Source organism: Camelus ferus, chromosome 7 (assembly GCF_009834535.1).
Source record: "Camelus ferus isolate YT-003-E chromosome 7, BCGSAC_Cfer_1.0, whole genome shotgun sequence".
NCBI lineage: Eukaryota > Metazoa > Chordata > Mammalia > Artiodactyla > Camelidae > Camelus > Camelus ferus.
The window spans coordinates 15,591,291-15,603,548 of record NC_045702.1 but is presented as its reverse complement, the minus strand read 5'-3'; the positions used below and the strand labels follow the sequence as shown (position 1 = coordinate 15,603,548).

Sequence of the window (12,258 nt, the reverse complement as noted above, 5' to 3'; positions counted from 1 at the left end):
AAATAGAGATAGGTATAAAATTTATTGAAAATAATTAAAATATTATTTTAGAAAATGTACTGATATTACATCAAAGTCAAACTAATTATAAAACACATACACACATATACACACAGCATGTGTACTTCTAGAATATTACTTTCAAATCATTTGATCAAAATGAATGTCACAGAATTATGGGAACAGCATCATATTCTTTAATTTGGTCTGGGCAAAAAAATTAAGCTGAAATCAATCTCCTAGTCTTAAGCTGGAAAGACTTGACATAAGTGCCTGGAGAAGACAAAGCACAGGGGAAACTTTTATTTTTTAAAAGATAATATAATGCGTAAAAAAATTTTTACCTGAAGACATTAAGAATATAAATATTATACCTTCTCAGATTTAATATATAACCTTAAATATTAAACTTTATCAGATATACATGTAGTCCAAACTAAAACTGTGTGATAATAAGTTTGTTTCCAAGAAGTCTCCTTGAAACACTCTGAAAATTTGTTTACTGTTCTCTTCTGAAGTATGCAACCTGTATTTGTTAGAATATTTCTGCCTTAGGAAATTTAATGTACTGACCTAAAAGGAATACACATCAATATTGCAAAAATTAATACCTATGACTCAATGATTATTCTGGGCCTTCACTTCTGTATAAGTGGCTTGTTAATTACAAACCATCAAGATTCTTTCTATTAGCTTTGTCTCCTTGGGTCTGTAATAATAAACTGTAACTCTCGTTTATTTAAAAGAGAAAAAAGCTTGCTCTTGCTCTTCATAACCATTGCTCTATCCGTAAGTTCACTGTGATTCTAAAGTAGAGAGAAGCAGAAAAAGCAATCGAGGAGAGAAGGTAAACATATATACCTGTTTTATGGCTTGTTGAGCCAAGAAAGCCATCTGCAGAGGGTTGGGCTTTATTGCTTGTCGTGGCAAATTCTGGTTTGGTGGGTATCTTAACTGTTGAGGATGAGGAGGAAGAACTGGTCCATTGGGCTTGGGGCTGTGATTCTGAAAATTTATCAGACGTGGAGGGGGTTGCTGGAAAAAAGAAATTAAACCAATTCAGTGACAATCATCTCCTGAAAGACAAATTATAGAGAACTCTATTTTATAACTTTACAGAAAGACAGCAACTTTGCCACAGATGAATCATTTACTAATATGACAACAAGGGTATGGGGGGAGCGGACAGCCTTCTAGAATAGATATAAGCACTTTAAAGAAAAGAAGTTTTATTAGGAAGGAGACTTGGGAGAGGATTTTTCAATTCTAAGTAGGTTACACCAGGATTGGATCTAGGCCATACTGCGAAGTAGGGAAAACTTGTCTTTGGTATTTTTCTAAGTCACTGATGATTATCTTCTGCAAAGAACTGTCCTCCTCAAACCTCCTAAAGTAACATGGTGGCAGAATAATAACTGCTAACATTTTTGAACAATTATTACATGTCAGGTACTATTTTAAGTGCTTTACATGTGTTAACTCATTTAATCTTTACAATAATCCTCTGAGGTAGGGATTATCTCTATTTTATAGAAAAGGAAACTAAGATACAGAGAATTTAAATAATTTGCCCAAGATTAACAAAGATAGGAAGGAATGGAGCTGAGATTTGAACTCAAGTACTCTGGCTCCAAGGTCTGTACTTCAAGCAATAAAACAATAATGAAAACAGATTGTATTAGTAACATTTAAAAACCTATGAATCTTACTGAGATTGAACTATACTGCAGGCATTGTGATTAGCGTTTTACATGTGTTATCTTGTTACTACCCTCCCCATATTTTACAACTTATGACACTAAACATAAAGAAGCTTAGATAACCTGAAAAAAGTCACACAGCTCATAAAAGGCAGCACTAAGGCTTTAATCCAAAATTTGTCATTACCAAAACATGTGTTTAGCTGGAGGTTAAGGTACTAATTACAGCTTAGAGGATGAGTTTCCCCAAAAGAAAATAGATTTTGAAAGGAAACCCTTCAAGGACAACACTGGGTGATTACAGGATAGGGTAAGGGCTGGGAAGGCAAGCGTAGTTTGCTTACAAATGCTAGCCCTAGAAAATGAGACCAGTGTTCTAGAAAAAGGTAATCTTATATGCCAGTCTCATCTTGACTATCCAATTCTCTCTACGGTTGGCAACTAATTGCAAAGTAAATACTTCTTAACTGTATGATTAGAGCTTCTTAGAAATGGAACTATTAACTCCCACATTCAAAATGGGACAAATAAATGTGGAATTTATAAGGCTGAAGAAGCACCCCCTTAAACTCTGACACTGTGAAGGCAGACAGCTATAAAGTATAGCTCTGCCCCTTTTCTTTTCTTTTCCTTCTTCTATTTTCAGAATTTATTCTTCTTTCCTGGGTAAATTGCTTCTTTCCCCTCTCTTACAAATCAGCTGGCACTGTGTTCACCCTCAGTAACTTTCAAGAGTGGCTAGCAATTACAGACCCAATGAAAAGATTTAAATACTATTTCAAGACCAAGGGAAATTCTGTAGGTGAAGAATAGAAACATATCAGAGAAAAGCAGAGAAAACGTCAAAACTTTAAAGAAGCATGAGATTGAAGCCAGAGTAATCTTTTTGATTCTTCTATTGAAGTTTTGTGGTTTGAAGGATTTTATATCATAGAAACACAAACAGGAAAGATTTGGGGAATCGTAGTGGAAATAGTGGAAAACTTCTAAATTTATCCAAGAGACAATTTTTAAAAAGTGGAAAAGCACCCAAAATGATCCTAAAAGGAGAAGACTACTTATAGAATCTTTTGCCCACCCTATTCTCACACCCCTTACCCTGACTGAGATTTATATGTTGTTTCAGTCAAGAAATGACACTTGATGCCAGAGTACTGAGCTCTGTGAGAAATCAGTGTGTGACTGGATGTCCACCCTGCCATCAGAGAATCACAGTGTGGTGAGATGTGAGACAATTTTCCCCCCTCTCCTATACTCCTAGTTGATTGAGTTAATTTCTAAGAACCCTGTGACAGGAAAAGCAACTTGAAACCAAAATAAGATTAGGAACTAGTTATGAGTATAAAAGAAATAGCAAAACCAGTGCTCTTTTAATTAAATGGAGTCAATTAATTCACAAGAAGGAAAAAAAAAAAAGGAGAGAATAGAAAAATAATTGCATGCCTAAGCAAACTGACATATAATCATCATTATCTTCATCTTCATTCAAAATACTTTTATTATTATCAGTTTTAATTTTATCCTAGGTCAGTAATTCCCAACTATGTATAACCACGAAGGATAGCAGATGTCCTTTTAACATCCAGCCACTGTTTGGGAGAATTAATGTATACATATGAATGAGAGTATCTCCATAGCAGTACATCTGGCCCAGGAGTGAGAACCAGTAAGTGTAAAATAGCATACTTAGAGCTAACAAACTTAGAACTGTCCACTGAAGTATGATGGAGTATAATATATACTGCTCAATAAACAGAAATGCACAAGATTTATCAATTTGTACCACTCAGTCATCAAACTATGTATTCCACCACTGTATCACTCAACCCCTCAGTCATTCAGATTACATGGCTCATCTTCAGAGAAAGAAGAAACAGAACTGTCATATAAGTGACTTTCAGAGGCAGTCCTTTAAATGTACCTGTGTCCCATGGACAGATGTTTAGTAAGATTTGAACACCTCCACAAAGAGGCACTCATACACACCTGATTATAGACAGATATTTTCCCATATGTATATGCAAATAAACTGTTAGAAAACTAAGAAGGTAGATGGGCAGGGCAGTGTAAAAGTTTAGAGAGGAGGGAAAATTGATGAGTGAATAATGTAGGAGTGGCTATTTGGCAGAGAGAAGATAAAAAATGAGAGAAGAGAATATTGAAAGAAGGTCCAGGAGCTATTGAGAGGAGATAGGAAAAGAGCAGTGTGTGAGGTTAATGACCAAAAGATGAGAAAACTACTTTACAGTTGATCCTTGAACAACACAGGTTTGAACTGTGCAGATCCACTTAGATGTGGATTTTTTTGATAGTGAATACTTCAGTACTACACAATCCGTGGTGGCTGAATCCTCAGATGAGGAACAGCGGACAGGGAGGCACCACGTGTGGATTTTCAACTGCATGCAGGGTTAGCGCTTCCAACCCCTGCATTGTTCAAGAGTCAACCGTCTTTCCAAGTGGGAAAGTTAGGCTGTATAATAGAGATTGTACATTACATATATTATACACCAGTAAATCTTAGAGAGGAATGATAAGATCAAAGCAAATTTCTGAGATAAGCAGTCAAATGGCTCGATCGAGGTCACTTCTGTTTTGTCACTGCTTATATAAATAACTATTTATGAGAATGTGACCAAGTCACATAGTATCTGTTAACTGCCTTAGTTCTTCACTTCTTAGTGAAAAGGGAATTAGTACAAATGATGGATTTATACCATTTCAGGTTAATAAAGTATTAAATAAAAATCACTTTACCATCTCTCAGACACTTAAGATAAGTATTAACCACGCAAATGCTTAGCACTAGGCTCTCAACAATTAATTATTTCCTCTCTCTCTTCCCCTTCACATTTTTCTTCAGAAAAATTTTGGTCCTCTGCAGTCTATCTGCAACATATCACCCTGCAGTCTGCAGAGGTAGTAACAAAATTATTCCTCAATTTTCTTAAACTCTCTGCTCTGCCAGTTGCACTCTTAGTACCTAAAGCGAACAATTCTTTTCCCATGGAACACTCACCAAAGACCTCTTAAACTGCTTGTTATTTACTTCCTTTAAAAACCTAGGTTAAAACAAAGTATGAGAGGAATAATCAAATGGTCATACTAATATTCTCCTGGATTTGACATGCCTTCTTATCAATTTACTAGACAGCCGTAAATCTCAAATACAGCACCTCAGGCCTTCACAGAAGCAAATTAACAAGATCAGGATCTACATAAGCCCACAACTTTTATTCAGGGTTCAAGTAAGACTCCTGTGAAAATCATCTGTATGTTTTATAAAATTGCTACCAAAAAATTATGCCATTTAATTGCTTTTTCATAAAGAACCACATTATACATTCCTCTTAGTGTGAGTAAAATACTAGTAAAAATTTCCCCTAATTAATGGCATGTTTTCTTTTTATTAAATAATACAGATATTAATCCTGTTTCTTTTTTGTTCGGTTGACAAAAATTGAACTATGTTTTGTTCTTAAGCAGAATAAGAATTCTTAGCTTAATTCTGCATAATTTATTTGAGCATTATTAATACTTATTAATTCTTGTGCCATTTCATTTGTGTCATTTACTGTAAATCAGTTCAAACCCTTCTGAGAAATAGGGAGAGTATAAATTAATAAATAAAAGTAACTGAAGATAATAATTTTTAATGAATTAGACATTCCACTCCTTTATCAAATCTAAGTATGTCCACATCTAACCTGAGCAGGACTGTTAAACTATTTAACAAAGTGTATAAACCTTTTATCTTCAAAAATTGGATTTAAAATAAATAGATTATTTTATATCTAGTAAAAGTAAGAATGGTTCATGGAATATTTGCTGAGAAGTAAAGTTTGAAAAAGGTAGACTTCTAACGAATCACACCCTTGCCCTTTTCCATCTCATTCTGCCCTAGTTTCAAAGATGCCATGTGGCTTTTCTAGACACTGCATCCCTACAGAGAACAGATACCTAAAGTATCAGTCATTCTGAAGCACTAATATAAGAATTGAGTTACAGGTACACAACTTTTCCCATCAACCATATGCATGTGTTAAGAATGCAATAATTTACCCTCTGTTATAATATGAAGATGATGAAGAGCAGATAAGAATAGATGTCCCAGCTAAATAAACCATTAATTTATTTTGAGAAGGGCTAAAAACTAGGAGTTAAATCAGGGATCCTTAATGTGATAAATTTTTATAGATTCACATATTTAAATCATGGATGATGGATGACTTGGTTATTAAGAGCTGCTGAATACAACTGTACTACAATTATCTAAGTTAGGACAGGCCTGCTTCCAAATTTACCTGATGAGAGATGGAAGGTTGCTGGATGGGCCCCTGCATTCTAGGGTTTGGTAAACCCACAGGTGCTGGCCTCCGTTGCACCTGTTGCCTCTGAGCCATTACCTGTTGCTGCATATGCTGGAGTCGTAATTGAGCTAGGCTGATCTGTGTTGGAAACTTGGATAACTGGTTTGAAGATAAACCACCTGGTGGCTGTGAATTCTGTTCCACGACAGGATTCTGCTTAGGCATTTGTGGTTGACTCTCTTTATCTTCGATTACTAAAGAACCTAATTAGAGAGAAAAGGTTAAGTTCTAAAGATTTTCTGAGAGTGAAATACTATATTTTGTAAGGCTATTTTTGCTGATCTTCAGAACTGCTAAGGAACTTTTTTGTCTCAGGAAACCTTTACACTCTTAAAAAAAGAAGTCCCAAAGAGTTGTTGTTTATGTAGGTCCTATCAATCAAAATTTACCATATTTGAAACTACATATCAGAATTAAAAACATTTTGGGGGACGGTACAGTTCAGTGGTAGAGAGCATGCTTAGCATGCACGAGGTCCTGGGATCAATCCCCAGAACCTCTATTAAAATGAATAAAATAAATAAATAAATTAAAAAACCTAATTACTACCTCCCAAAATTAAAAAAAAAAAGTAAAACAAAACACCAAAAACACCCATAAAATATTTTTCTCACTAATTCATTTAAAGATCACAATCCTTAGTAACACATTTTTATGGAAAAAATAACTTATTTTCAAAAGAATTTAGTGAAGAGTGGCACTATTTTACATTTTTGAACATCTCTTTAAATGTCTGACTTAATAGCTGAACTCTCATCTCTGTTTCTGCATTATGTGTCATAAAATATTGTTTAGGTTGAAATACATGAAGCAAATCCAGCCCCACATGGATATATACTTAGAAAAGGGAGGCCTCTGTCTTTCCCATACTCAGACCATACTATGAGAAGTGCTGTTGTGTATCAAAACAAGCAAACCTGACATTTTCTTCACACTGTCACAGTGCACACCATGTTACTGATCTGACAGAGAACTCTGGCTTACAACTATACTGTTAGAGCTTAAAGGTACCTCCAATAGGTCTGGTCCTAGCATAAGGCAAAGCTTGATTTCTTCAACAGTAGAGACTCAATTAAATGTTTCTGATTTACTAAGCATACACATCCTAAAAATATGGTTATTATTCATTAAATACTTACTATGTATTAGGTACTGTGACAGTAGGTCTATACATACTGTTAAAGACCTTTGTACAGATAAGGGATCTAAGGTCAGAGAGACTGAACAACTTACCCAAAGTCACCAAGACATTAACTGAATATTCATCCATATCAGTATTTTTCCATAACATGTTTCTCAGAAGCCACAGACACACAAGTTTGGGAAACTCATCTCCTTCTTGGAAGATTTAAAATGTAAATCTCACTGTAAATGACAACTTACAGAGCCGTATATGACAGCATGGAGAAGTCCTACAGTGAAGGATACTGTTTTACAAACTCCTCACAAACAGGAGGTGCTTTTTTTGTTGTTTTTGCTGATGTAGATTTATCTAAAACTATGTCCATTTATGTGTGTACAGTTATACATATTCTTAATTTTACATAGGTCTACATCACGTAGTCTACGTTTTAAGGGATATGCTTACAACTGTACATATGACTTTGTGTGGACGTGTAACTGGGATGGGCTCTCTGCATAGCTGAAGGTGCGGTGGAGGATGGGGCAGGATACGAGATAGTTACTTATACACACACTTTGTATTAAGATGCTTCTTTTTAGTTATACAGGTCAGACCATGTGTGATTCCAGTTGCCTGCTATGTATCAATCAATCAATATGTACTTCTAAAGTACTCAGACCCCTGTACTGAGTTGCAGGGGTCATCTCACCACTGTTCCTTTAAAGGGTCACCTTATTACCACACTTTCAGCTCTTTCCTTGTAAGGATGAGATTTGAGTAAGCCTATTTCTTCCTTTCCTGGTGTGTTTGGAAAGCACTGGCTCTCTTCTGAGCCATTTCTTCCTTTCTTACCCAAACTCTAGCTTAGGAAAGGAATGAGAGAGCAACCACCTCTGATGATTTTGAAACAGTCAGTGAGCCTCCAAACTGTCATCAAAGGGAATGTTGGTGGTTGATGAAGAATGTGTAGGGAATTCTTACGTTTCTGTTTCTATAGTTTCCTTATGAGAAATTAAGAAAGGAGGTAAAAACTGAAGACTTTTTCTACTAGCATATAATGTAACAAGAAAGATAAATAATCACTTCCTACTCGCTGGACTGCCTGCAAGGATAGTCGATGTTACCAAATATCATCACAGTAGTCTCCCTTGGCGATTATTCAGTGGGTTCTAGTACTTAAAATTCGTTTATCTGTATGCATGTTATACTTCAATTAGGAAGTTTAAAAACATATAGTTATTACATAAACGGCAAAAGAAAAAAATGAGAAGTCTTCCCGAGCAAGATAAAGCAAATGAACCGTTAGGTGCCTGATGACTGGGTCTCAAGAGCAAGTAAGCCAATAATTGTATGAGAAATACTGTTTTCACACAGAAAACATTCTAAATATTAAAAAAAAATCTTGTATTAATGGCAGTCACAAGTCAAAAGTTGTATCAACCATTCTATAAATATGTAATTAACAGTACAAGCAAGATTCTATGGGGGAAAAAACTAAAATGCAGAAGTCCAGACACACTGTGAGTCAATGTAAAGGATGTTTCATATCATCCACATGTTTACACGTATTTATATTCATGCATGTGTCACACATATACACACACTAATGAAATACTAGTGAAAAGTCTGTCTTTAAAACAAGATAATAAAAACATTTTGGGGGTGGAAGGGAATACATTTGCAATAATCTCATAATCATTTAAAGTTCCAGAAACAAATGACACTTTGAGAAAACGTACATAATAGCCTACCTAAATTGATAATATTTTGAGCCCAGAAACTAGGATCACAGTGAAATTGGATGGTATTGTTGGTCACTGGGGAAGCATCACACCTTGCTCGAAGGAGGTGCCGTAACCGGTATGTAATCTAGAAAAAAGGAGAGACAACCAAACATCGAAAACTTTATTAGACAAATAATTAAGTTCCCAATAATCACACACAAAAAAATGGTCTTTGTATCATGTCTGCCAACACAAAATAAGCAATCCAAAGTTACAAAAAGTGAACATACAGCATAGTTTTCCTTCCAAAACATGTTAGAAGTTTTGAGGTATAACTCAGCTATACTGTTAAACACGAAACTGAACAGAACTATCTTAAAATGACAGGTTAAGTCAGTTTTCTGAATCACTGAAAATTCACAGAAGCACCAATCAAATATTTGTGAAATAAAAAATTTTCACACATTCTGCTCTTTTATTTCAGTTACTCTTTCCAAGAAGGAGTCAGAATTTAGATTATAGGGCTAATGAATTACAGAAAATGTAAGTTAGTCTCTTGCTCAGGAAACAAAAGAAGGGCCCACAGCTAGGCCTGCTAGTGGATGGTTCTCCTTGCTCCTGTGCTTTGAATCTCGTGGCATCACCCGGTACACCCACCCCACTCCACACTGCTGTCCTCAGTCCTTGAAGAGTTTAACTCCTGGCTCACTGCCCCCATCTCCAACATTACTCGTGTCCTAATTCTTGATGATTTTAATATCAACTAGATGATCTTTCTTTCCAGCTTACTCCCTCTAGTGCCCAGATACCACTAATCCTAAAGATCCCATAACCTTTGCTCTTAAAATTTCTCCCTGTCCTTCCATCTCACCTCACCACTACCCTTATGCAGCCCTCAATTCCTCCTTATCCAGCTCAAACCCCAGGGTCAATCATGATAATCATTTCCTCGCATATATACCTTCAACACCCCTTTCTCTCATGTTTTGAATTACACATACGCGCCCTTCCCCTTCTCAACCTTTTCTCCAAATAACAACCAACAAACAATACCAGTTAAACTAACTTTTGACTATGACTGGACTGATGGAGGGACTGACCAAATTTCAAACACAGCCTGTTTACTCCAGGTGGGCCCCTAAGGTGGATGGGCTATTAAATGACATTCCTCTGGTCCTTCACTTTCCTACTCTCCTACTTGACTATTTCAAACCTCCTTTCTCTTTGAGGGAGGAGATGCTGGAGATGTGAAAATCCATCTGAGCTGATGGTCTTGCTAACCAGTCACTGAAAAAACAGGAACAATCAAGGGTCTTCCATCAACTTCCACCACCGACCAGTACTAGTGGTCCCTCCTATTACACGGGATTACCTGGCCATGCTTCTAGCTAAAGCCAGTCCTTGCACTCGTGCAACAGTGCCCAACACCTCCGCTTCCTCAAAGACATTGGCCAATGATTTTCTCCCCTCTCCAGAATCAAGCTTTTCATTTTACTGGATCAGTCCCATCAACATACAAACATGTTTTAACATTTCCCAGCTAAAAACAAAACTCCTTTAAAAAACCGATCCTTCTTCCCTGTCATAAACTGGCCCATTTTTCTCTCTCTTTTACGGCAAAACTTTTTGAAAGACTCATCTATCTTTAATGTCCCTCATTCCTCTCCTCCTATGCTTTTCTGAAACCACTCCATTTGACCTTTCAGTAGCTTTTCTCATAGGTGGTCACTTGGCCCTTATGGAAACATTTTCTTCATTTGGCTTCTAGCAAACTATGAGCTCAGGGTTTACCCTCATTTCACCAGCTGCTACTTTTTAAGGCCACTGAGAAGAGGTTTGGGTTCCAATGTACCATCTTAGTCTCCATTGTTGGTTCCTTCTCCTCTCCCACACCTGGAATGCCCCAGGACTCAATCTTTCAACTGTTCTCTTTTCTCCTACACCCACATACTTTTAGTGATTTTTTCCAGTCTCATAGTGTAAATGACTCTTAAATTTATCTCTCAAGCCTGGACCCCTCTTTGAACTTGCACTTCTAACTGCTTGCTCAATATCCCTACCTGGCTGTCTAACCGGCATCTCAAATTTAGTATGTGTAGACGGGAACTCCTGATCCTTCTCAAGTCTATTCATCCTATGATCTTCCCCATCTCAATTACTGGCAAAACTGTTTTTCCTACTGCTTAGTTAGTCCTTGGTTCCTGTCTTTTCCTCTCACCCTACATTCCATCTGTCAGCAAATCCTGTTCACTCTAACACTAAAAGATATGGATAATCTCACCAATTCTCCCATCAACACTATCAACTTCTACTGTTACCACCCTGGAAAAGCCACCTCATTGCAGTAAGTTTCCAACTTGTCTCCCTTATTTCTCCCTTGCCTTCAACTACCTATAGTTTATTCTCAGCAGTCAGAGTGATTAAAATATAAATCGTATTCTGTCATTCCTCTCCTCAAGTCCCTCCACTGGTTTCCCATCTCACTCAGATTCAAAACCAAAGTCCTCATAATGAACAACAAGGCTAGTGCTACCTGGCTTTCCAGTACTTCTGACCTTACTTACCCTACATCTGCTCACTCACTGTGTTCCAGCCTCTTAGGCCTCCTTGCTGCCCACATCACAAAAACTCCCATCTTAGTCTTTGCACCTGCTGTTTGTACTTCAGCTCTGCCTGAATACCCTCCCTGAGTATCGGTATGGCTTGCTTCTCCACTTCCTTGAGGGGTTTGCTCAAATGTCACCTTCTTTAGATAGAATTCCCTCTCTAAAATTACAACCCTCACTCCAATGCTCCTCTAATTACTTTTCTCTAGAGCACTTAATACGATGTAACAGTCTATATATTTTTTTTACTTATTTTGGTATTGTCTCTCTTCACTAAAATCCAACTCCTTGAGGGCAGAGATTTTCTTTTGTTTCCTATTCCCTCAGTACTTAGAATGCTGCTTGATATACAAGTATTCAATAAATAATTGTTGAATAAATAAGTTTGCTTCAACTGCTAAATTCTCTCAAACAGCTATAATAAATTCTGAGCAAAAAATAAGAATTTATTTTAGGACTATACAGAATACATGGCACAATGTTTAATTAAGCAATTAGCACCCGATACAATGTTCTTTCCCTAAGTGTTTCTCCCTTTCTTAATTTTTTGCATCTTCAAATAATTCTCACTATAAAACATACTCAAAATATGCTAATCAAAAGAAGGATGCCAAAGGGGAGGGTATAGCTAAGGGTTAGAGTGCATGCCTAGCAGTCCCCAGTGCCTCCATTAAGAATAAATAAATAAATAAAAACCTAATTATCTCCACCCAAAATTTAAAAAAAAAAAGAAAA

At 36.5% G+C, this 12,258-nt stretch overlaps 1 protein-coding gene across 2 annotated transcripts in view; it reads right to left on the bottom strand.

Annotated features, from left to right (window-relative positions):
* Nucleotides 1-12,258, bottom strand: part of TRIM24 (tripartite motif containing 24) — an 81,882-nt gene that overhangs the window by 15,177 nt on the left and 54,447 nt on the right. Inside the window, exons 8-10 of one of the 2 annotated variants that reach the window (XM_032483438.1) lie at nt 8,945-9,062; nt 6,005-6,273; nt 862-1,035 (exon numbers count right to left, since the gene is read on the bottom strand). In XM_032483438.1, the coding sequence (XP_032339329.1) occupies nt 862-1,035; nt 6,005-6,273; nt 8,945-9,062 (561 nt within the window). The remainder of the gene's footprint in view (nt 1-861; nt 1,036-6,004; nt 6,274-8,944; nt 9,063-12,258) is intronic. The other variant, XM_032483439.1, reaches the window with a different exon arrangement.